This window comes from Eublepharis macularius, chromosome 16 (assembly GCF_028583425.1).
Source record: "Eublepharis macularius isolate TG4126 chromosome 16, MPM_Emac_v1.0, whole genome shotgun sequence".
NCBI lineage: Eukaryota > Metazoa > Chordata > Lepidosauria > Squamata > Eublepharidae > Eublepharis > Eublepharis macularius.
In genome coordinates, this window is record NC_072805.1 from 43,853,584 (window position 1) to 43,880,049 (window position 26,466).

A 26,466-nucleotide genomic window follows, 5' to 3' on the forward strand; every position below is an offset into this window, starting at 1 on the left:
TAGTCGCTTCCAGGGGTCATTTCATAGAAAAAGAGCTGCAGAAACTCATTAGCATAACTCATTAGCACAAATCATTAGCATATGCCACACCCCTTGCCATCACTGGAAGTGTGTCATTAGAATAACTGATTTGCATATGCCACACCCCCTGATATCACCTATCCTGGCTGTTTTGGACCCAATCCTGACCATTCAGGGCCGAAATTGGGCCCAGAATGGCAAAAAGGGGCTGAAAATGGTGGAAAAGGGGCCCCAAAGGGTCAGGATTGGGCCACTGCTGAGCGGGAGAGTGATCCACCACCCGTCAGAGGCCTGATCCTGGCCATTTTAGGACCAATCCGGGCTGTTTTAGACCCAAACCAGGACATTTGGGGCCCAATCCAGGCCAAAATGGGCCAAAAATGGCCAAAAATCAGGTGGGCGGGGCCACCTGACATGTGACCTCTTTGGAGAACTACCGGAACTGTGTTCCTGCATGTTCCCCCTCAAAATGAACCCTGGTCGCTTCCAACCTTTTCCAACATATTGACTGGCTGCTAGTTTCAATGAGTTGGAGGATAAACAACACCGAGATTAACGGGGAATTGGATAAGCTGCTCACTTGGATTGCAACTAGCTGGAATGCATAATGATACCTAGGTTACTAACGTGCACATAGTGGGGGAAACAGTGAGAATGGGTGACGTTTCTCTGTGATGGACAGCTGGGCAGACTGCACACCTCAAAGGCAACTTCTAAGAAATAGGCTTTGGGTGGATTGGCTAATTCAGTTATATGCAATCTTTGTGTTCATCATAAGCCTAGGACAAGAGAGCACTTCATATTCAGCACCATCCCAAAAATATGGGACCAATGCAGCTTGCAGCTCAAGGGCAGTTGCCACTCGCTCCTGAGAGCCCCGTTTTCTGCATTTCCCCTAAGATTAGTATTTACTATATTTTCTGAAGTGCCTTAGCAAGATACTTGCACAGAGATCAGATACATGCAGTCCTTGAGATCAGAGACATGCAGTCCTTCACCATCTAAAGGATAAGCGGCAGCAGAGAGTTCCCCTGGCTTCAGCTCCACAAAGGCATGCCTTTTGACAGCCAAACCAGACATTTGACAGTTGGGTCCATTTGGACTCAGAATGCCATTGTCAAGGGAGGAAGGGCTCCCCTACAGCCATTTCCACACCAAAACAGCACTGGGTGGTGGCGGTGGAGAGTGCCCTCAAGTCATAGCTGATTTATGGCGACCCCTTGCAGGGTTTTCATGGCAAGAGACTTACAGGGGTCGTTTGCCTGCCTCTGTAACTCTGGTCTTTCTTGAAGGTCTCTCATCCAATTATTAACCAAGACCGGCCCTGCTTAGCTTCTGAGATCTGATGAGATCAGGCTCTCTTGGGCTATCCAGGTCAGGGGTATTTCCCAGTTTTTTCTGTTTCATATGCACAGAATAGAATAGTCCACAGAGAAAACTTCCTCCAGTGCTGTTTCAGAGTAAAAATGGCTGAGGGGAGGCAGGAATACTTCCTTTTCCCACAGCAGCGTCTAGAGCCATTTCCTGCAGCTGCTGTGTAACTGCGGGCAACCCAATCTCAACTCTTTAAAAAAGAGAACATCTAGATTGGCCCAAGGCTAGTTAGCGCTCTTACCACTGGACAATACTGCACAGGATGTGGTACAAGTAACACTCCTTCCCCAGCCATCAGTAAACTCAGGGCCAAGCTACACATGACGAATGACACTTGAACGGCAAGTGTATTTCTCCCTGTTCACTTGCCCTCCACTCAATCCACTTGCCGTTCAAGTGTCATTCGTCACTTGTAGCTTGGCCCTCAGTGTAGCAAGCCGCTCGTGACAAATAGAGTTTACTGGATTCTGGTGGAACATGAGAGTTCAGGAATCCCTACTGAACCTGAGGGGCTTGCAGTAACATGTTGAATGATAGTTTTAGGTGTGTGGCCCTGGTGGTCTGCAGTAGAACAGCAGGATTTGAGTCCAGAGGCACCTTAGAGACCAACAAGATTTTCAGGATAGCTTAGGTGGGTGGATGTGTTGGTCTGCAGTAGAACAGCAGGATTTGAGTCCAGTGGGACCTTAAGTTTTTCCTAACCTCCAGTTTTTCCTAACATCCAGTCGGTACCTTCCCTCCTGTAGTTTAAGTCCATTGTTTCGAGTTCTAGCCTCTGTTACCAACAGGAACATTTCCCTCCCCTCCCCTAAGTGTCAGTCTTTTAAAGACTTAAAGAGAGCAATCATGTCTCCTCTCAACCTCCTCTTCTCCAAAGCCTTGGAGCAGCTGCTTCCTGAAAGTGGTAAAACGATGGCAGTCCTGTAGGGACCTGTGACCCACCAGGGGGAGCTAGCCCCAGTGGCCTGAGGGCCAAGCTACAAGTGACAAATGACACTTGAATGGCAAGTGGATTGAGTGGAGGGCAAGTGAACAGGGAGAAATACACTTGCTGTTCAAGTGTAATTCGTCATGTGTAGCTTGGCCCTTAGTCGCCAATCCATCCCCTACTTCTGCTTGTCCAAGGAGGTAGCTGAGAGCCAAGCTACAAGTGACGCCTGACACAAGTTGGACACTTGTCTGCTTACCTCAAGTTTTGATGGGAAATGTAGGGGCAAGCTACAAGTGACAAATGACACTTGGGGCCAAGCTACACATGATGAATGACACTTGAACGGCAAGTGGATTGAGTGGAGGGCAAGTGTCATTCGTCATGTGTAGCTTGGCCCTTGAACAGCAAGTGTATTTCTCCCTGTTCACTTGCCCTCCACTCAATCCACTTGCCGTTCAAGTGTCATTTGTCACTTGTAGCTTGGCCCGTAGGCACCCTGGTTTTGCAGCTTGGCTCTCCATTACAGCTGCATGGATGCCTACATTTCCCATCAAAACTTGAGGGAAGCTGACAAGTGTCCAACCTGTGTCAGGCGTCACTTGTAGCTTGGCTCTGAGGGCCAAGCTACAAGTGACAAATGACACTTGAACAGCAAGTGTATTCCTCCCTGTTCACTTGCCCTCCACTCAATCCACTTGCTGTTCAAGTGTCATTTGTCACTTGTAGCTTGGCCCTGAGAAACAAGTTACAGTGCCCCACCCTCTAACTGCTAGAAGTCCTACCCCAGCCTATGGCCCTTTCCACACCCCCTTAAAGGGACAGCTCACTAACGGAATGCTGGCAAAGTCTCCATTTGCAAAACGTTTGCATGCCCTTTGGCTTCCGTTTTTTCGTCGCCTTTTCTGTGACCACGGAAAGTGTGTTCCAGAAAAGTTGCTGAAAACAAAGAAGCCAAACGGCATGCAAATGTTTTGCAAATGGAGCTCTATTTGTTGGGAATTGTGGACAATAAATTGAAAAAAGAACATGGTATTTTAATTTTATATATGATAACAGCGGCATGGCTCATATATGCTCAAAAATGGAAGTGCAAGAAGCTACCTGTATTGGAAGACTGGACTGGAAAAATGGTGGACTTAGGTGAGATAGCCCAACTTACAGCGTTAATTAGAGATAAAACACTCTCTATATTCATGGCAAATTGGAAACCCTTTGTGGACTATCTGCAAGAGACAAAGAAAAATGAATTAATGATTTGTGGTTTTGATTTTTAAAAATAAGATATCAAGGAGATTCACTGAAAAAAGATATTACTGATACCACAAGTTGATTGATAATAAAGAAGGAAGTGTTGTAGGTAAAATACTGTTATGGATTAATAATATGCCTATTATGTTTCTCACTGTTTTTACTTTATAGTTTGATTTGTAGGCCATTCTTGGCTCTTTGTAGTTGTCTTCTTGTTATGTTCCACTTTCTTTTGTTCTATCTTTTAGCTTTTCTATGATAAAAATAAAAAATAAATTTTAAAAAACTAAACAGAGACGTCTGGATTCCTGAGGAAAAGCTGCCAGCATTTCGTGAGTGGGCCATCTCTTTAAGGGCGTGTGGAAACGGCCTATCTGAGGTTTGCCCCAGCACTGTTTATATGTTTCCAAGCTTCTCTGAAAAAGAGTCATTCTGCTCTAAAGCTCTTTCCACACATCCTTAAAGGGACGGCCTGCTCACCGAATGCTGGCAGCTTTCCCCCTTGACTCCAGACGTCTCCATTTTCAAAATGCTTGCAGGCTTCCTCCAAACAGCCTGCAAATATTTTGAAAATGGAGACGTCTGGATTCCTGAGGAAAAGGGGCCAAAGTTTGGTGAGTGGGCCATCCCTTTAAGGGCGTGTGGAAATGGCCTATCTGAGGTTTGCCCCAGCACTGTTTATATGTTTCCAAGCTTATCTGAGGGCCAAGCTACAAGTGACGAATGACACTTGAATGGCAAGTGTATTTCTCCCTGTTCACTTGCCCTCCACTCAATCCACTTGCTGTTCAAGTGTCATTCGTCAGTTGTAGTTTGGCCCTAAGAAAGCAGATCTAGATATGTGCTTGATACTTCCCACGCTGGTTGGCAGCAGCTCCCAAAGGTTACGAGTCGAGGGTGTTAGCGACTGAACCGGGAATCTTCTATATGCAGGGCTCTGGTTTCTCCCACAGTGTACAGCATTATCAACCCCTGAACGAGTGGATTGTCCTTCATTTGAAGTAGAGGTTAGCTTTGTACTTGGCCTTTGCAACATTCAGCCTCTTATTGGAAACTGTTTTGCTATTGAGGCGATGATAGATCACAGTATTTAATTTCATAGATAATAAAATACGACCTTTTCTCTGGACGGAATCTCCTTTTTTTTAAAAAAAAAAACTACATTTCCCCTTTTGAATGAATGTCCTAATTTGCTTTGTACTCTCTTGCTTTCTGCAAAGGTCAAGGTTCTGTCTGTAGTGTGCTTATTTTTTATTATTATCATGAAGGGCTTATGTGGGCACGCCAGCTCCGATCTATTAAGGCAGAAATTAAATGCGGAGGGAAATTTCATGAAGCAGAGTTAACACGTTAAAAGTGGATTAAACCGTATTTAATCTGGGAATGGATGGAAAGTGGGAGAACTGAAGGCAAAAAACATAAGAGGGTTAGACAATTAAGAGGAACACCTGGCCATTTTCAATATCCAAAGGAAGTCTGTCTTTTCCCATCTATATTTGACTTTTTATCACCTACAGAAGACCATCCTTTTAAGGATTGCAAGTTATGGAGTTTTATTTTGTATTCTCAATTAGTTGCAGTTAACAGTGCAATCCTAAACAGAGTTACTCCAGTCTTTGAGTGTGTGTTATGTGTTGTCAAGTCACCTCCGACCTATGGTGACCCTATGAATGAAAGACCTCCAAAATGTCCTATCATTAACAGACTTGCTCAGATCCTGCAAACTGGAGGACATGGCTTATTTTATTGAGTCCAGCCATCTTGTTTTAGGTCTTCCTCTTTTCCTACTGCCTTCTACTTTTCCTAGCATTATTGACTTTTCCAGAGAATCCTGTCTTCTCATAATATGACCAAAGTACGATAGCCTTAGTTTTGGTTTCAATGGGCTTAAACTAGAGTAACTCTGCTTAGAATTTCACTGTAAAAGGCCAAACTGGAATCTACTCAATTTGCTGGATGAATTTGTGCTTTTTATCATAATCCTGCTTCTCTGTTTGTTTGTTTTTTAATGTGTGTTAACCTGTCCTCCCAAGTGATGGAGTGTTGAGCTTGTAAATGTTTTTTCATTAAAAAAAAGGAAGAGTACAATTGGTTTAAACAGTCTTGTAGCCCATTAAAGACCAACACATTTATTATGAACCAAGATTTTATGAGATGGAGCACAGTGGCTCATGGCCAAGCTACACATGACGAATGACACTTGAACAGCAAGTGTATTTCTCCCTGTTCACTTGCCCTCCACTCAATCCACTTGCTGTTCAAGTGTCATTCGTCATGTGTAGCTTGGCCCTCAGTGGTAGATCGGGTTGCAACCTCCAGGTGGGAAGTCAAAAGGACAAAATCCAATATCTTTTTTACCACAAGGAACAAACTGAGGGCCAAGCTACACATGACGAAAGACACTTGCCTGGCAAGTGGATTGAGTGGAGGGCAAGTGAACAGGGAGAAATACACTTGCCATTCAAGTGTCATTTGTCACTTGTAGCTTGGCCCTGAGTCATTAATTGAAAATATATACTCAAGAGCCATTCTAAAAGAATCATACAATCTAATATCCAATACACTTAGGAATCATCAAGAATAAATTCATACGCTAATATGCATGTTTCCGTGTAGACAAACAATATGCGGCTTACATAACCAGGAACTCTTCTGGTTGTTATGTAAGACCATGAGCCTTCTTAAAGTGGCTCATGCTGGTAATTCATAGTAAGTTGGCATATGCATAAACAAGGTTAAACTACTTCTTGAGATGGGAAATATATATTCCAATAAATAAATAAAGTGCAAGTGTTCCTATAAAGTGCAAGTGTTCCTATATTATTTCACAGGTGATATTTACAATCAATAAATAGTATTATAGCTCCATTCCATTCCACTTGTATTGCACAAATCCACTTGGAAGTGCTCAAACAATCATAGGTGGGACCTGGAGATCTTACAACTGATCACCAGTCAACAACAACAACAACGCCTTTATTGGCATATCTCAGGTTATCAATCCTTGATTAGATCACCAGTCATAGAATCATAGAATCATGGATTCATAGGGTTGGAAGGGATCTCTAGGGTCATCTAGTCCAACCCCCAGTCGACAGAAATCAGTTCCTCTGGAGCCAATGGCAGCATTGGACGATGAACTCTATAGCATTATACCCTGCTGAGGTCCCTCCAAACTCTGCCATCCCAGAATGTGCCCTTATATCTCCAGGATTTTCCCAGCTCTGAACTGGTAATTTTAGTGGTAGCATGTGGAATTTATATTCTGAAGGTCCCAGATTTAAATCCTTGGCATGACCAATTAAATGGATCAGGAAAAAGGTGATGGGAAAGACCTCTTCCTTGGGGTGGGGGTTAAAGAACAGCAGTGGTCCACCAATGGAAAACCAAGTTGGAGGTTTCACTACCTCCCCCACAACAGGAGACCAGCAAGAAACTCACCCATAGCTCAGCCTCAACCAAGGGCACACGAGCACAGAGGATTCAAGCAAATTTCCAATTCCTTTTTGGTAGTCTATTCCCCTCTCCACAGTTGCTCTAAAAAGAATAACCTGAGCTATGGGGTTTGCTGATCGCTGATAAAGTCACACACCTTGAGTACTGAAGTTGATGGGGAAACCCTTACACTCACACAGGATGGGACTTTGTATGTCTCGGTGCTCTCACTAATGCAACACTATTCTAGATCGGCAGATATAACCTTTTATGTTCATATTGGTGAGATTAGCCCTTGAAGCCGAATGAAGCTTCCCTTTCAACCTCCCTCTTTGATGTCAGATGTATCGATGAAAAGAAATTGACAGCAGAGAGGGAAACAGCGCAACAAACATAGCAAAGAGATGCATAATAGTTCGCTGTTAAGAGTGTGTCTTTCCATATGCCTTAACCTGTTTATATACATCAGGATGCCTGAAATTAAATTACCGCAAATTGATTCCACCTAAAACACACTATTTGGAAAGAAATCAGACAATTAGTGGCCATGGCAACCCAATTAGACTGCTTTTGCACCCTTTATTTTAATTGCTGTATTAATTGGAGAGGGGAAAATAAATTGAATACTCATCCTTTACTTGTCAGTTTAAGTTTTAGTAAAATATGAATTGCACCGAAAATATTGTTTAAATTACTCACAATGAGCTTAGATTTAGAAGTTGAGTTGGGAGGGGAATAATTTGCAGTAAACTGTATTTTAAATGGATGGCACGTGTCAGTAGCAATTTGATAAGAGCTTTGCCTTTTGAAGTGTAATTATTCAAACATAGGATCTGCACGCATTATTGAAATATATGAACGATTGTAATTTTCAAGAGCCTTTTTTACAAATTGTAGAGTGTGGCAAAAAAGGAAATAGAAATTGTTTTGTTCTATGGTTCTGTTTCTTTCTAAAGTGAGCAAAATGAATTTAAATTGGTGCATGTCATGTCACTGGAGATGGTTAAAAATGTATAGAGTGGATTGATTTGATTTTAAGTCTTCCATAGATGGGGGGGGGGGGGATCTTGTGATAAGAAATCCATTAGTCAGATTGGGGACTCAAGAAGACAGGAAAGTAAGGATAAATTCACAGTAATGTCCAGAGATAGGCTTTGGCCCAGATGTGGGGGCTAGGTGGGGAGGGATCTAGAGACAGGGTCTTCTATGTGGTGGCACCTTGACTCTGGAATTCCCTTTTTGCAGGGGTTAACATGGAGCCAAAAACATCAGGGAAAACTTTAGTCCTGTCAATCCATTGCACAAGCCTTTTATATCAGAAAGAATCCATGCGACCGAACCCTTTATACCAGTGGGCACAGACATGCAATCCATAAAACACTGCAAAAAGACCATCTTGATGCAATTACACAAATTGTTCTCTCTCTTTGCAGTCTTTTAAAGACAGGAGCTAGCATTGTCAACTTCCCAGAGGGGGCTGCAGTTCTCCTAAAATTACAACTGATGTCCAAGCTACAGAGATCGGTTCCCCTGGAGAAAATGGTTGCTTTGGAAAGTGGAGGCTATGACATTATATCCTGCTGAGGTCCCACCCTTCTCAAAAGCCCATTGCTCCTTCTTAGCCTAGGCTTCTGGTCTTTCACTTAACCCCCTCCCTGTTAGCTCATGCCCAAACTGTGGGCAGCCCTAGCATCTCTTTTAGCCAGTGGGCCTTACCTGTGCCAGGCTATGCCCTGAACTGGCTCTGGCCTTTGCTCGTTTCCTTCTCACTCTTTCCTTTGAGAGGCTCTGAGCCAAGCTACAAGTGATGCCTGATGCAGGTTGGACACTTGTCAGCTTACCTCAAGTTCTGACGGGAAATGTAGGCGTCCTGGTCTTGCAGCTTGGCTCTCCATTTAATTGAAGTTTACAGGAACCCCCCTCCCCCCCACACACACACAGCAGAAGGTAAGGGGGGCGCCTGCCGAGAGCCCGATGCCTGCACTCCCCTCCCAACCACATGTTCTCCCTCCCATAAACTGCCGCTCTGTAAACTTCAATTAAATGGAGAGCCAAGCTTCAAGACCATTTCCCATCAAAACTTGAGGGAAGCTGACAAGTGTCCAACCTGTGTCAGGCGTCACTTGGCTCTCTGTTATGGCTTTCCCAGTCCCTCTCCTTGCCTGTAGCTCCCATCAGCTAGTTGGAGTTTCCACACACACACACCCATGCCCCTATGTAGCGCTGCCAACTCAGAATTGGAAAATTCTTGGAGATCTGAGGCTGAAGCCAGGGGAGGACAGGGTTTGAGAAGGGGAGGGAGCAGGGTATAATGCCATAGAGTCCAAGCAGTCGTCTTCTCTGGAGGAACTGAACTTCGTCATCTGGAGATCAATTGTAATTCCAGGAGAAATCCAGGTCCCGCTTGGAAATTAGCAAACATACCCCTACCCCTATAGCCAGTCAGCAGTGATACAGGACTTGTACGGCCATTCATCTGGCCAGCTGGAGGCCTGCACCATGCTCTTCTGGATGGGATGGGGGGGGGGCATCGACAGCATCCCAGTACCCAGTGGACATGGCGGTGGCATCTGGTGAGCCTGTCCTTCATCTGTACATGAGAATGACCCAGATAGAGGAGAGATTTTGGGATTCCACTCCTTGCCTTAGTGTTGAGCCTCATGTTTTTTTAATCAAGCGCTTCAGGTAGCAAAAATCATTTATTCCAAAACAAATTAGGTTGCTCCTGCAAAGGTCTCTGGTTAGTGTTTGCAGGCTGTGTGGATGCACCTGGGCATGATGCGCTCGCTCAGGAACCATTTCTCCCCCTCCTCATTGTTAGTCCTTCTATGCAAGCTGAGAGCCTCTGGCCACATGTTCTTAATGTGTTGTTTTATCAGGCCTTACTTTAAAAAAGAAATGCCATCTTGATGGTCTGCCCAGAGGTTAGATTAGGTAGCTGTGTCTCAGGCTCAGACCTGTCTTTGGATTTTCTGTAGCGCTCTTTCATTTTTCTCTTTCACAATGATATTAGTTACATATATAAAAGGAAGGCAGGGAAGCAATTGGCAGGCTGTGCTGTACCAGGCACCAGCCGTCACCTCTCTTCAAAGCAACAGCAAAGCTAAGAGCAAATGAGAGAACTGAGGAAGAAGGAAAAACCAAGCCAATGCTCAAAGTTGCAGAGGTCATTGCAGGCCCAAATTGTGCTCTGAGATACACTGCAGCGAATTCAGAACAAATTCCATTGTCTCCTTTGGAGCAGCTGCCAACATAACTGGGGTTGGAACATAAAGCATCAAAATGTACAAAGGAGCATTGGAGTGGCTTTTTATTAATGTGGCAAAATGAAGCTTTCCAAATTGTGGGTTAGGGATATTTTTTTTGTGTTCAGCAAAAAGATGACTGCTGGGGAATTAGCTGCTGAACAAATAACAGAGGACCCCAGTTGGTGGTCTGTGCCCCATTTGTGGCCTGGTAGACATCAGCCAAAGACCTCTGTATTATCTCAAGTCTATTGTGTTATCTGCCCTGTTCTACCTCTGTTATCGTTGGTTTAAAATTCAAACAATGACACTGTTGTTTATTTCTAAAAGTTTTAAATGTCATGGCTATTTGGAGTGCTACCAATAAGGAGGACTTAGAGGGACAAAATTCTTGGGGGTCAGGGAGCTAGACAACCTGTATGATTGACTTTCACATTATGTAGGAGCCGGGTCTGTTGGGTGTGAGCCAAGAGGGATTCTTGTCTGAGGGGCAGGTAGGGTTTCCAACCACCAGGTGAGGCCTGGATGCCTCCCAGAATTATGACTCATCTCCGTGCTCTCCCCTGGAGAAAATGGCTGCTTTGAAAAGTAAATTCCATGGCATTATACCCTTCTCCAAACCCCACCATCCTTGGAGGATGCTGTGAATTGTGTGATAATAAATAACCCAATATCAATTTATCAATCAATTTATTTATTCGGCCTTTGACCAGTACAAATCAGAACAAGCTAAAAAGAATAATAATAAGGTCAACAATTGGTCCGACCAATGACCAATAGTTAAGATTTAAAATCTGTACATAAAATTACATGACGAATTCTACAGGCAGCAGGAAAAAAATTAGCATGGCTAATAGTAACCTGTTGGTAAAAGGTAAAGGTGTGCAAGCACTGAGTCTTTTGCCTTCCCCAGTCATCTACACTTTACCCCCAGGAAACTGGGTACTCATTTTACCGATCTTGGAAGGATGGTAGGCTGAATCAGCCTTGAGCCGGCTACCTGAATCTGGCTTCCACCAGAATAGAACTCAGGTCATGAGCAGAGCTTGGGCTGCAGTACTGCAGCTTACTGCTCTGCGCCATGGGGCTCTTCATAACATGTTGGTTAACGCCCATTAAAAGCTTCTTTAAAATATCAACGTCAGAACATCCAGGATACTTCTTAAACAGAGGGGAAATTATATTTAAACAAACTTCTTGATAAAAGAGCCAGTTTGGTGTGGTGGTTAAGAGCGCGGGACTCTAATCTGGAGAACGGGGTTTGATTTCCCGCTCTTCTGCTTGAAGCCAACTGGGTGACCTTGGATCAGTCACAGCTCTCTTGGAGCTCTCTCAGCCCCACTCACCTCACAGGGTGATTGTTGCTGTGGGGATAATAGTAGCATACATTTGTAAACCGCTCTGAGTGGGTGTTAAGTCATCCTGAAGGGCAGTATATAAATCTATTATTATTATTAGAAGAAGAAACAATAAAACAGTACATGTTCAACTGATTCAACCTCTTTGGTGCTGCATGGACAAGTTCTCTCTTCATAGGAATCTTTTTAGTCACCCAATAAAGGATTGTTGTTACCACCAAAAGACAAGGCAAGGCAAGACAAGATAGAAGAAGGAAAGGAAAGGAAAGGAAAGGAAAGGAAAGGAAAGGAAAGGAAAGGAAAGGAAAGGAAAGGAAAGGAAAGGAAAGGAAAGGAAAGGAAAGGAAAGCTGGCCGTCTCCACAAACTCTTGACATCCTCTTTTGAGGGCTGCTGTAAGTACGAAATTGACTGTGGCAAACAGTTTAGCTTAATAGACGACCAAATGACCGTCCTGGCCCCTGATTTGATGCCCTATACACCTCCAATCTTCTCAAATGAGTACTATAAAGCTGCCCTATACCGCGTCCAACCATAGGTATATTGAGGTCAATTTTGTCTCGTCTGCCCGTCAGCCTCTCTTCAGAGTCTCAGATGGGAGCCTTGCATGTGACCTTTGACCTGACCCTTTTAACTGACGGTGCCAAGGATAGAACCAGGACCAGCTCCGTGCAGCGCCGATGTTTGACCACCATGCCACGGTCCTTCCAAGTCTGTAGGAAAGCACAATTTTCCTTCCACGGGCAATATGAGAATGAAATCAGAAATTTATGCTTCTTAAGTTTATTTCGGCTTTGAGCTGTACTGCAGCTTTAAGAAAAGTTCTTTAGTATCATCCATTAATACGGTTGAGGGTCATCCCCCCCACCACCCTTCTCCTGTGACATGATAATAGCCCTCGCTGAAAGATGGGCTTCCAGAGTAATTTGGAAATTCTGATTAAAGTTTCCCTTTTTCTAATTGCCTCTGATAAGAAATTCTCATACAAAAAGGATTTAGATAAACGCTCGGAGGCTATGCCAGCCACAAAGAACTAGCAGTCTGAAGTCCCTAACAGGGAAAAAAAATGATTTGATATATTACACGGGCTTTTTGATGCTGCAAGATTTCCGCCCCCCCCCCCCCCATCATAGCAAAATGTTCAGCCTTATTAATAACAGTGTCCCACAGGATTCACGTTCTTTTGTTTGTGAAGCTGCTATTTTTCTATTAATTGATCCTATTTTGATTAGCCATGCTTTGTTCCTTGGCTGTCCTATTAAATGTTATTAGCTACCATCCACTATTCATTGGAATTGCTTTTCTGCATAACTATAGTCAGATCTCTATTGTACTTGTGTTCTTTTTTTCCACCGGCCCCTGCAATATTCTTTCTGATTCTGAACATTTAGGGCAAATTTTATGGCATTTCCCCGATATTATCCCTGGTTTGCTTTCTGTTTCTCTCCCTTTCCTACAAACGCTTTAGAAGCAGGGACCTGGAGATTTTACCTGTGTTACTCTATGAGGTACTATGTACGGCACATCCACCGATTTTTCCTCTTGGGTTACAAGACTTGGCACTTTAAATTGCCATTGACTTGCCAAAATTAATCTGACCAGATCAGCTTAACTCAGCTGTTGGTTGGAGCCAGTTGCACCCAAAGTTGTTGTTGGTGGAAACTGCCCTCAAGTCATAGCTGACTTATGGTGACCCGTGATGGGTTTTTCAAGGCAAGAGACTAACAGAAGTGGTTTGCCATTGCCTGCCTCTGCAACCCTGGTCTTCTTTGGAGGTCTCCCATCCAATTACTAACCCAGGCTGACCTTGCTTAGCTTTTGAGATCTGACGAGATCAGGCTTGCCTGGGCTATCCAGGTCAGAGCAACAGTATTGTATAAGATAGTATTAATAGGGCTGTCATGTTTAATTAATTCATCAGTTAGAAGGGGACATGGCTGAGTTGTACAACCCATATTTTGAAAGCAGATGGTCCAATTTCGGGCATCTCCAGTTAAAGGAACTCTATCAGTATAGTTTACAAGACCTGAGCAAAGCTGTTAATAATAGGATATTTACAAATACAAATAATTAGTTCAAAGCTGAAGATGGCATCATGTACCCTCTTCTGCGGCACACGTTCCTCTCTGAGATAGAAGGGGGGATACTGCTTCTTAAACAATAACTGCTTTTTCTCCTATGCCTTACACTTAATTGACTAACAATGCAATCCTATGAAGAGTTACTCCAGTGTAAGCCCATTGAAATTAATGGGCTTAGACTGGTGTAACTCTTCATAGGATCACACTGTAAAACTCCAGTAGCACCTTTAAAACTAACCAACTTTATTGTAGCATAAGCTTTCAAGAGCCACAGCTCTCTTCGTCAGATGCATCTGATGAAGAGAGCTGTCTCTCTCAAAAGCTTATGCTACAATAAAGTTGGTTAGTCTTAAAGGTGCTACTGGACTCTTTACTATTTTGCTACTACAGACTAACACAGCTAACTCCTCTGGAACTGTAAAACTTATCCAATTAATCGACAAAGTCTTTTCCGTTGTATGGCTGCCCTGAATGTTACTTGAGACAAGAAAATTCTCTGGTTTCCTTAAGAAACTATTTCACTTGCTCTTCATGTTGACTTGATTAACCTGCCTTCTATATATTTCATAAATCTTGTGTGGTTTTTTAAAAAGCTATTTAGTTGGTTGCCATTTGCAACGTTCATTTTGTATACTGAGACAGAATGAGTAATTTGGCTGGAACATACTTAACTTAGCGGTTAATTCAGCCCCGACTGTGACCATTTATTCCAAGCTTCTGTTTTGATGTATTTCTTACAGCAAAGTTGTTAAGCAGCTTCAGTTTATGACCTTGACATTTGCTTGTTTTTCTCTGGAAATGTGGGTATATTTTGTGTAATCGGTTATAAATAATCAGCATGGTAGAACAGGTCACCAGAATGGGCAAGGGGCAATTTTCTCCTCTTTGGATTGTGCTAAGGTATCCCAAAACGTCGGGGAACAGATGACAAGTAAACAAGGTAAAGAAATGAAAACCATATCTAGATCTGACAAAATAAGGACGTGTTCATAATGCCATAGGGTTCTTAATTTCAAAAAGAAGTATTTTCAATATAAGATAAAGAGAAGAGAGCACAAAACATTATCAGCCCAGTGCGGAAGTAATATACTCTGAATTAAAGATAGTGTTTTAATTAAGCATATGAAAAGCTGACTCCTATGATCACATTTCAAATATTCAAATGTCTTTTCATCCATTCTACTCTCTGACTTGGCTGAATAATATATCAAGAACAAAAAAGAAATGTATGGGAGCCTTTTTGAAAATTCAATTAGTCCTGCAAAAGTGAAAAATAATTTCTTTTTCATTAAAAGGAAGTCAACCCTTACCCTTCTGGTGATGGGGGGAGTGAGAGAAACTGCAAAACTTTTGACAATTCAGTCTCTGTTATATATTTGTGACTGTAATAAATGAGCCATCACCACTGAGATACTGTTTTTCATCCTCACAGCCAATGTTTTATTAGTTTGTAGATCCTCTGGTAGAAAGCAAAAACTGAGCGCAAGTTTCATCCTTTGGGCCTTGGAGCAAGGCACATTTTGGCCCCCAGTCTCTGTAATAAAACATGTCTGCAAGCAGTATCTTTTACACTATAGATAAAACGGAACAAGGCTTTTCCTCTTTTGGTAGGCAACTGTCTCCCTTCAGCACCTCACTTCTGTTACCCTGATTTGGGACAAACATACTAGATGTTCATGGTTCCGCTAGCCTGATCTCGTCAGATCTTGGAAGCTATGTTGGGTCAGCCCAGGTTAGTACCTGGATGGGAGACCACTACGGCAGGGTTGCTACACAGAGGCAGGCGATGGCAAACCACCATGTTCATCTCTTGCTTTGAAAACCCTACCGGGTCACCATAAGTCAGCTGCAACCTGCTGGCACTGTATACACACATGGGAAGGGCCACCAGTCTGTGATGCCAGAATCCATTTAGCCTAGCCACCGCTGCTGTTCGAAGACAGCTAGGGCTGAACTTGCTGTATCCCAGTGGTAGGTGAGGTGACTCTGGCTAGTCCAATCAGGAAAGGGGAATAAATTGAGTTTCAACAGCAGTGGACAGCAAAAGACTGTGGGCCAAGCTACAAGTGACGAATGACACTTGAACGGCAAGTGGATTGAGTGGAGGGCAAGTGAACAAGGAGAAATACACTTGCCATTCAAGTGTCATTCGTCACTTGTAGCTTGGCCCTGTGATCACTGCTAGAGCATGGTGGGGCATGGGCTGAGCTCCCCAGCTTGCCCCAGAGCTGCTGGGCCATGGCGATTTATTTTCATTCCTTTGTCTATTTAAAGAACCAGTTCAAGGTACGGGGATTTTCCTCGCAATGTTCTGGGGTCCTTCTGCCTGGTGTTATTTATCAGTGGGGACTTTTACAAGAACAACAACAACCCATGCAGAAATGGTTGAGAGCAGAATCATGGTGCGATGATGTCAGAAATCGTGCCAGGAAGACGCTATGGTTCTGATAGTTTAGGGCTATGCCTGGACATGTGGATTCAGCCTATGTTGGAAATGTATCCCCTCTCCAAAGGTGACTCTAAAATCAAAACTGTAAAATCAAAAGACTCCCCCCCCTTTTTGAGATGGAGTAATTGGTGGAAATGACATGTCTTTACTTTGCAAGCAGTGGTTGCGCAGAGATCTCATATGCCCAACAAGAAAAGTAATGAGAAATCACACTTTTCACCTGAGTATAAGGTCATTGGATCAACTCTGGAAAGTGACAGGAAGTTATTACCGCCTGTCAGCTATTTGTTGACCAAAAAGGAATGAGGTGCTGGTCTCGGCTCCAATCCCAGAAGACGGATGTCTGCATCACAAATGCTTCTGGCAGCATCTCCCAGAGCTCCGTCCCTTCCAGACCCAAGGCTAAAAGGTTGCAGCGCCCGCATGGTGTGTTGGCGACCCCCTCAGTCCTTCTACCTGGCTATCTCTCGGCACAGACATAAAGTACATTGCCGGATGTCTAGGGATAGCGCACCATGTTTTGTATAAGGAAGCTTTTTTGACACCCTCCACTGCCCAGCCCTATTTGCCTACTCAAATCTGAACTAAAAGTGGCATTGCTGTAGAGTGTGGTAGAGTCATAATAGCTGTTGTCTCCCAGCTGGGCTCGTGGTATAAGTAGCTGGATGGACAAGAATGCATTATGTGCAACAGCAGTGGGTTCACAAGGCCAAGAGACAGCGATGCGCATGAAGTGTCTTCTCCTGTGCCTGATACCTGATCCGTCATGTTACATATGCCTCCCCCCATATGTACCCTGGAGAACGTTCCGATCAGCTGGAAAACATCTGCTGGTGGTCCCTGGCCCCAGGGAGGCTCGGTTGGCCTCGACCAGGGCCAGGGCCTTTTCGGTCCTGGCCCCAACCTGGTGGAACTCTCTGTCTGAGGACACCTGGGCCCGTCAGGATCTTGTATCATTTCGGAGGGCCTGTAAGACGGAGATGTTCCACCAGGCGTATGGTGGAGGCCAGCATGAGATCCTCACTGAGCCTCTCACCGGTCTCCCACTGTGGGGTTATATAGCATCCACTGGCTGGCTGGCCGACATATGGGCACAGCATGGGGCTATGTAGTGCTCATTCATTAGCTGACCCATGTATGGGTTGCAGTACGTTATCTCTCCGCTTCCCTCCTCCTGTATGTTGATGGGCAGGAACCTGGAATCGACCCCATCTTGGGACAGTTAATATCTGTTTAATTGTTGATTTTATGATATGAACCATTGTTTTATATTGTATTGTGTTTTTATAAACGTTGTACCTCGCCCTGAGCCTGCTTGGGGCTGGTTAGAAATGTTGTTGTCGTTGTTGTTGTTAATAAATAATAATAATGATGATGATGACGATGATAATAATGATAATAATAATTTTTAAAAAAGAACTCTTACTTGGGTGCAGTTTGATTGAATAGGACAATCCCGGCTGATGAATCCTGCAACAAATCTACCCAACGCAAAGCTTAATTATGTGTCCATCTTTTCTGCATATACAGAACTCGTGTTATGGGCATGTAAGTTTAATGAGAGCTGAGGATTCTAAGCCAGTGAATGAAATTCCTATTAACCTTCTATCCAATTCTGACCCAGTTTCACAGTCAAACGGATACGGAAATTACCATCTTGCGGGTCAAACTGGGACAGAGGGGGAACTGGGTTGTATTGACAGATTTCAGATGCTGAAGTGATAGAATGTGGAGGTAGTTAAAATAATGCTGCAGTATTGTGAGGGGGGGAGACTATTGAATTGCAGATAATATTTACAAAATAATCTGTTCATCAAAAGAAGCCCCAACATGTACAATCCATGTATGAATGGCTTAATTATACCCAGGACTTTCTCTGCAGCAGCACCTCAATTCCGAAATTCTCTTACAACGAAAACACTCTTTGAGCCAGGCCTGATGTGTTTCAGGTGTTGGATAAAAACTGTACAAAAATCCATCTCACTATCTGCACTTTATAGTTTCACTAGCAACCAGGCCTGTTGTAAAAACGGCCTCCAAAGGGCTGGGCCACCACTCTGGGCCTTCCCGGGCCTCCAGAGGGCCGCACCACCTTACTGTCTTCTCCATCACTGTGGGGCCTTGGGAGGCCCAGTACGTGCTGCAGCCTTCCCAAGGCCCCACAGTGATAGAGAAGGCCGCCCAGTTGGCACGGCCCTCTGGAGGCCTCCTTAGGAGGGCCGCGCCACAGAGGTCTTGGCTGCTGCTTTTCTGGGCTTATCCTGGTGCAGGCGCGGTGCTGCTGACAACTCATTGTGCCTGCGCCAGGATAAAAAGTAAGTCGTTGGGAACACAGTTTGCCTTTTATATTTTAAGAAGGAATACAGCTTTTTAGATTTCATGATTGATGCCATGAATTGTTGTTTTTGTGTGATTTACTTGTTTTATTACATATTTTATCTATGTATGACTTGTTTTTGTTGTGACCCACCCTGAGCCTGCTTGCGGGGAGGGCGGGATATAAACGGAATAAAATAAAAATAAGTAAATCAATTGTGAGGATTTGTTTGCTTGGGTTTCCTGCTGAGTGTCTGAGGTGGGGTGCTTTCGTTTCCCTCCTCCTCCTCTTCCTGTTGGTTCAGTCATTTATTTTATGTCATTCCTTGCATTTCTTAATGAGTTTTTAGGCTGTGAGTATTAACTTTTGGATGGTTTTATGGCTTCTGGCTGTAATGATGGTTTTGCTGATACTTTATCGCTGCTCTCATAAGGCCACCTGCTTTTTAGTATTTTAATGATCGTTTTATTGGCTTCGATTCTTTATTTAGATGCTGCCTCGAGAGTATAACGGCTAAGAAGCAGGACTGAACTGTTTTAAATAAATATTACAAGCTCTACTTATTGTATCTATAATGGCCCATTCATAAATGCTGGTTACTTTTTCCGTAGGTAACCCTCCGGCCACAGGCACGGGGACACTGCAAATCACCTTGGAAGACGTGAACGACAACGCTCCCTCCATTTATCCAATGATGGCAATGGTCTGTGAAGACCTGAAAGACGTGAAGGTCATCCTTGGAGCCTTGGATAAGGATCTCCACCCCAACACGGAGCCATTCAAATTTGAGCTCAGCAAGCAATCTGGTCAAGAGAAAGTCTGGAAAATCACCAGAATTAACAGTAAGTCTGTTAGACACCGTTGCTCTTACAAATTTTCCTCTCGTTTCTTCTCACCTTTTGTCCATCTCCAAATATGAGCCAATATTTTTATTTATCTGAAACATCTTGATGCTCTATTTTCACCCAAAAGGCAGGGACCTGCTGTAGTAAAGTGATTTGGAAAATAAGTTCCAATTCACACACGTTTCACCTTGCACTGCAGCTGTCCCTGTTGCCGCCTATGGTTGAAGGCTGTGAGGGAAGCACGCAGCTTGGTAACAGACTCAGACACACATAAAGCTGGAGCAAACAAGGCCACAACTTTATTGTAACAGCAAGTAAGGAGTATTGGCGCAGCATCTGGATCAGACCCAACCAACATCGGGTGACCGGCCTGTCAGCTGATGATCCCCATCCCCCTCAGACCCAGGCTGAGGGGGGAAACCAGGAGTGGCATTAAGCGGGGAGATCACCCAGTGTACACCCCTTGGTGACTCCTGGGAGTGGGCACGCTCTGGCAGCCCCCGAGCTGGGCATGCCCCTCACAGCTCACTCCCAAGATTCCTTAAGGAAATCCCCTTAATGGGGAGCCTGTGCGCACAGGCCCAGACTCCCCCAAATGGGATCTGATCCAATGCCAACCGCCTACAAAGTTGTGACGTGATGAACTAAGAAATAGGGAGAGGTGGGAGGGTGTTTGAAGCTGGAGCAGTCCGAGGCCGGCGCCGAAGAGAGAGGGCGGTGGGCGAGGCACCGGAATTTATACCCGCCCGCCAGACCAGAGAGGGCGCCGCAGGTCTGCGGTCCGCTGGCCGGCTCCACCTCCGGCTCTGAATCTGGGCGCCCGGGATTGAGCGCCTGGGATTCAAACTGATTGGTCGAGGGACGTGTGGAGGATTCTGGGATGGCCCCCGGCCATGGCGGCCGCCAGCAAGCTTCCCGCCCGGCCCGGCGGTGGCAAAACGGGCCCCCCCTGGTGAGTCGGGAGCCTTGCCTTTCTGCATGGGCAATGCTTGCATTACATCTAATGTTACAAAGTTGTACTGTCCATTGGGAAACAGCATGTGCACTTTGTGTGACAAATGCGATGGGAGTTTTGTGCCTCCTGGATGTACACCGGCTATTTTCTGCTTGCAAGGACAGCATGCAGGGAGAAACAGCTGTACCCCCCCCTGCTGTTTTCACACCATCAAGCCACCCCATGAGGCTCTCATTGTGAAACTTACATCTAGCTGTGTAAAAATGCCATGCATCTGACGAAGAGAACTGTGGTCCTCGACAGCTTATGCTACAATGAAGTTGGTTAGTCTTAAAGGTGCTACTGGACTCTTTTCTGTTTTGCTACTACAGACTAACTGGGCCAACTCCTCTGGATTTAGCTGTGTAAGTAACGTGATTTTTTACAATGGAGCCAATAAGGGTTCCAGTGAATGGTTGGAGTAGGCAAAAATAGCAGTGGAGGCAGCTAACCCAATTCTCCCTGGATGCTATAGCTGCAAACAGAAAAGAGCCAGTGTGCATCTGAGAGGCACAAAACTCCCATCGCATTGTGATACAAAGTCCTCCTGTTGTTCTCTGACAAAACAAGGACTCTGTAGTGTGTTGAAATAAAGCAGCCTGTCCACAGAGCGTGTAGTGCACGTTGACGAGTGTCCTTGAATTGGGGCCAATAGAACAGAAAGTGTTGCCAATACCATGTGCCAAAGGCAAGCAAACTTTGCTTCAAAGTATTTCCCCCTTTTTAAAAACTTTGCTTAGGTTCCTTCTGGGATTCACCTTTTGCTTCAGAGGAAAAAATAAAGAAACCCAAACCAACCCCCAGCCCTTGTTGAAAATGTGCCAGGTTCCTGCTTCACTCAAGTTTGCAGCTTTGTGTGAAAAGTAACAAAGCCTCCTAGGTTCGTTTGAAAGGGGGACCAAGGTGTTGACAGAGCATCTGAAGGCAGTCCAGCTCAATCTAAGTTGCAGAAGAAGAGTCGAGAGGATAAGAATGTTCCAGTGCTGTTGAAAGCATCGCCCCCAGCCATAACACTGAAATGCTGGCCAGAGTTTCCTTGATAGAGATTTGCGATTTTCTCAGTCATAAAACTGTCCACAAATTCAATTACTCCAAGAAGGCTGAAGCAGACAGATTTCTATTGAGGATCCTCCAAAGAGTAGCATTTATTTCACTGGCAACCGGTGCATTGAATCCTGTGCTGTTGGAGCGAATGGGAATTCTGCCACAACTTCAATGGGCAAAAAATGGAGCTGTGGGAAACAGGGACCGCTGGGTGCATTGCCGTAATTCCAGACAATGGGGCAATGAGCACAACTGCTGGTTTCTATTGAGAGGAAATTACGAGTGGGGATAAAGCCATTCACGTTTTTCTACTGGCTTAATTACGCCTGCAAACACAGATGTTCTAGCCTTAATAGAGTTTTAGGAATGGTTCAGAAATAATTTTCTGATGCAGTTTCGGGGGGGGGGGAATCAGATTTGTATGGAGCACAATCATATCAGACATGGATGACAGCTCTTGACCCAGATGCTGCAGCAGTTTCCGTAGCTCTACTTGCAGGGCAAAGCGCCAGTCCAGATGCCCAAGTGAAGTCAGGTCTGAACCACTGCTGCAAGAATCCTTGCCAATGCCAACGGCGCTGAATGGCAAGTGACCCACCAGGACCAAAGGCAAAGAACTCCCTTTCTTCTTTGCACAAGTTGCACCCAGGGCCGGCCCGTCCATGGAGGCAGGTCCAGCAGCTGCCTTGAGCACTGAGGTGCCGGAGGGGGTGCCGAAGGTGGGGGCACATGCCATGGAGTTGGTGGCGGCAGCACTGGTGGCTCACTGGGAGGGTTGGGAAGCCGCCTGCGTGTTGCCCCAGCCACTTGCTGTCCCTGGCTTGCAGCTGCTGCGCCCAGCTGGGAGTGCGTGCTGGTGGCAGGAGTGCGAGGCAGTCTGAGCAGGCAGCCTCCCAGCCCTTCCGCTCAGTTGCCCCATGCTGCTGCCACCTGCACACAGCTGCGGGCCAGGTGCAGCAGGCTGCCAGGGTGACATGGGGCAACTGAGTGGTAGGGCTGGGAGGCCACCTGCGTGCCGTCCCAGCTGCCTGCCGTGCCAATGGGGCCAGCTTGCAGTGGCATGCTGCATTATGACATCACACGCAATGACATCATGAAATCTGGGTATACATGGGGGCGCCAACAGCCCTGAAGCTGCCCCCGGCCTCAGGCACCAGAAACTCTGGCACCGGTCCTGGTTGCACCGCTGTTTATATGGGAGGGGATTTCTACTGATCCCCCCTTCTAGCATAGATGTCCCTCATGCAGTCCCCAAACATCCATTGACAGACTCCTCCACCCCAGGCCTGTGTGTTGTATAATGAAACAAGCGGCAGTGGGGAGGGGGCACATTCGATTTGTCTTGTTTAGGATCCATTGCAAAAATGTAACGATGTGCTGAAATTCATGCGTTCAGTTCCCTGCATCATGGTGCATGCTAATTTCAATCGGTTTGAAATTGATTTTAGATGTCATGACTCCAATCAGTTGCCATTTAATCACCCTCTACTACCATAAGATGTGGCAATGGTCCTGGGATTAGGTGGCTCCTAATAAAGAATTTGGGAAATGTTTCCTTCGTGACAGCCACAAATACAATCTCTGAACACAGAGAATCCCTAGAGTCGGGGTCAGACAACCTAGAAAGGGTGATTTCATACCCGGCTTGTGAACTTCCAAAAGGCATTTTACTAGCTGTTGCTGGAGATGGAAGACAAGGCTAGATGGATTTTGCTTTGATGCAATAAAGCAGCTCTTTGATATAAAATCCTTAGTGCGTGCGGGACTAGTGTGCATGGGACTACATTTCTCCAGGATCCTTGGTTCTTAGCCAAGGAAAAAGACAGAAATCCTACAAGTATTGCACAATGGCAGACAGTTTTGTAGAGTGGTTGGAGCTTGCTAAGTGACCTTGAGCCAGACACTCTTCATTAGGCTCACGGGGTTGTGGTGAGAATAAAACAGAGACAAGAGAACAGTGTGGATCACCCTGCGAGAGGAAGAGCATGATAAAAAAATGAAGTAGAATTAAATTACAGAATCCATCACTCCAAGGTGAGGAGACGGCTGCTCTCTTGAATGTCCTTTTAAAGAACATTACCTCGGTTCATGGAGAAGAGGTCCTCCTGGCTAGATATTTTGAATATCTTCAGGGGTCAATGACAACTAGGTGCTTGAGTTCAATCAACAGCTATTGCTGTTGACATTTTCAGGATGTCATATTCACAATAAGAGATTCAGTCACGTCCTTGTATGGTGGATCTTTAAAATCCATCTTTTTGTCTGTACATGAAGGCCTCATTTTCCTCTCTGGTTCCCGCAGGTAACCGTTGTATGTTAGACATGGCTTACTCAAGCTTTGTAAATCTCCACTGTCCTAACTATCCTTTCCTGATTTCTGTCAGATACTCATGCCCAGGTCATCTTGCCTCAGAACTTGAAGAAGTCCCACTACAATATCCCCATTTCAGTGACGGATTCTGGGACGCCTCCTCTAACTAACAATATAGAACTGAAAATGCAGGTATGCTCCTGCACGAAATACAGCAAAATGGACTGCAGCGCATCCTCCACCCTTCACATCAGCATGGCCCTATTCTTCATTTCGCTCTTCAGTTTACACAGTAAGTTTTCCTCTCCCCCCTCAAAAAATGGCTTTAAGTTCTAATGTAGCTCGATTTGCTAGACTCATGTCTCCAAGCCTTTAGAGGAGCCCCCGAGCCTCCGGGGAGGCGTGAGGTAGGGAGAAAGAGAAAATTTCACTCAGAGGGTGACTTCTGACAGATGACATGGTCTAAGGGCCAAGCTACAAGTGACGAATGACACTTGAATGACAAGTGAACAGACTCAGGGCCAAGCTACACATGACGAATGACACTTGAACAGCAAGTGTATTTCTCCCTGTTCACTTGCCCTCCACTCAATCCACTTGCCGTTCAAGTGTCATTCATCATGTGTAGCTTGGCCCTCACATGTATTCCTTCCTGTTCACTTGCGCTCCACTTGTGCTCCACTCAGGGCCAAGCTACAAGTGACGAATGACACTTGAACGGCAAGTGGATTGAGTGGAGGGTAAGTGAACAAGGAGAAATACACTTGCCGTTCAAGTGTCATTTGTCACTTGTAGCTTGGCCCTCAATCACTATGATTTTTAAAGGTGATCATTGTGCAAAACATGCACGGACTAAAGTGTGGGGGTGGGAGGCACCCTCCCCATTAGAAACTGTGTTATCGACCGCTGAGGAGGAAAAAACCATTACCCCCGAATATCAAGATTTAAAACAAGTGTTTGATGAAAAAGAAGCGGACGAGCTTCCCCCTCATAGAGGCACGGACTGTGCTATTGAACTCATTCCAGGGGAAAAGTTGCCTAAAGGAAAATTGTACTCTATGAGCCCAGCGGAAAGAAAGGAGCTGAGAGAGTTCATTGATAAAAACCTGGAGCAGAGATTCATCTACCTTGCTAGCTCCGCCCATGCGGCACCTGTGTTATTACTGATCAAGTGGAGCACAAGTGGAGTGCAAGTGAACAGGGAGGAATACATGTGAGGGCCAAGCTACAAGTGATGAATGACACTTGAACAGCAAGTGGATTGAGTGGAGTGCAAGTGAACAGGGAGAAATACACTTGTCGTTCAAGTGACATTCGGCACTTGTAGCTTGGCCCTGCATCTGTTCACTTGCCATTCAAGTGTCATTCGCCACTTGTAGCTTGGCCCTAAGTCAGGAGTGAATGGCCCAGAGGCTGTATTTGTCCTTCAGAAAATTCTTTTTCAGGAATGCCGGCCCACTGAATCGTACCATCAGCTTATGGGCTGATGCTACCAAAAAACTTCTGAGCCTCTGCCCTCTTTCGAAGTCTCTTTGTTGGACTTGGTATCCCAGCACTGAAAACGGAAAGAGCCAGGGACAGCTGGAAGGCCTCAAAAAGTGCGGAGAGACACACACGTGGCCTCAGCTTGAAAAATTTGTCCACAGGGGGTACAGATGCCACCTTGGGAAGCATGAGAAATGAAGACGACATCCACACACAAAGCTTTTAAGAAGCTGCAGCTTCGTTCAGAGAAAGGGAATGAACCAGTTTGGCTACAGCAATGTAACAGGACAGAAACAAGCATGGGGACGGAAACTACAATTACAGTTCCCCAAGTTTTCCTAAATGGGGCAAACAGCAAGTTTTGGGTGTATCTGTGATTCAGAATGCTAAAATGGCTTAGAGGGGAAGGACTGGTTTATCATTGGCTATTAGCCCTGATAGCCAGATGAAACCTCTGGATTCAGAGGCATAATATCTCTGATTGGGTATTTCCACATGGGTTATTTTCGCCATGTTTGATGCAGTTGAGAAGTTGTTGGTTTTTTCCCCTGTTTCTCTACAGCATTGCGGCACATTTGTGAACCTCTCAGGGTTTCCCCACCTTTTTTCTGAATCTTTCTCCAACTTGCTTTGGGTGGGGGGAGGAAGGGCTCCTGCCTCCCCCCTCATTCCATTTTCCAAAATAGCAAGTGGGGTGAGGGTATTCTGTGTTTTCGCTGCTGTGGCATATTCTGTGCACATTGAGCAATAAAAATAGGGAAATACCCTCCCTCCATGCTATTTTGACACAGGGAAATGATTGGGGGGGGGAGTCAGGAGCCCTTCCTCCCCCTGCTGTGGTGTTCTAAGGCTTATAGGGCTCGCCTTTATTTTTTTTAACAGCCATTCCCCACAGTTGTTATGTGGCTGCAGGGACCCCAAGTTGGGTCTGGAAAACCTGGACCCACTTCCTTAGAAACCAACCTTAGAAACCTTATTAATCTAGTTTGGCCTTAAGTTGGATATGATTCCCACAATCTTTCTACAGGTATAAATAATGGGCCTCATGCCAAATGGAGTTGGGAGTCAGTCCAAACAGCTGGCTCTGCAGTTTAGCTCTGGAACTGCTACTGTTGCCAAAACTTGCCAATTTCACATCTGGGCCGTTTGATTCCATGTGCTGAGGTGTTTGTTTTATAACCGTCATTAACTCCAGCACAATATCTTCTGTAGTCCAAATATTTATCAGAATAATCAAAGACGATGATACCATAAAAACGAAGAGATCCATATTGTGCATCGAGCAGATGAAATATCCCGATTGCTCGTGGCAAAGTTATGGGTTTAATT

At 45.1% G+C, this 26,466-nt stretch overlaps 1 protein-coding gene across 1 annotated transcript in view; it reads left to right on the forward strand.

Annotated features, from left to right (window-relative positions):
- CDH13 (cadherin 13) overlaps positions 1-26,466 on the forward strand; it is an 879,383-nt gene that overhangs the window by 834,981 nt on the left and 17,936 nt on the right. The window contains exons 12-13 of the mRNA XM_055000790.1: positions 19,070-19,300; positions 23,726-23,944. Coding sequence (XP_054856765.1) covers positions 19,070-19,300; positions 23,726-23,944 — 450 coding nt within the window. The remainder of the gene's footprint in view (positions 1-19,069; positions 19,301-23,725; positions 23,945-26,466) is intronic.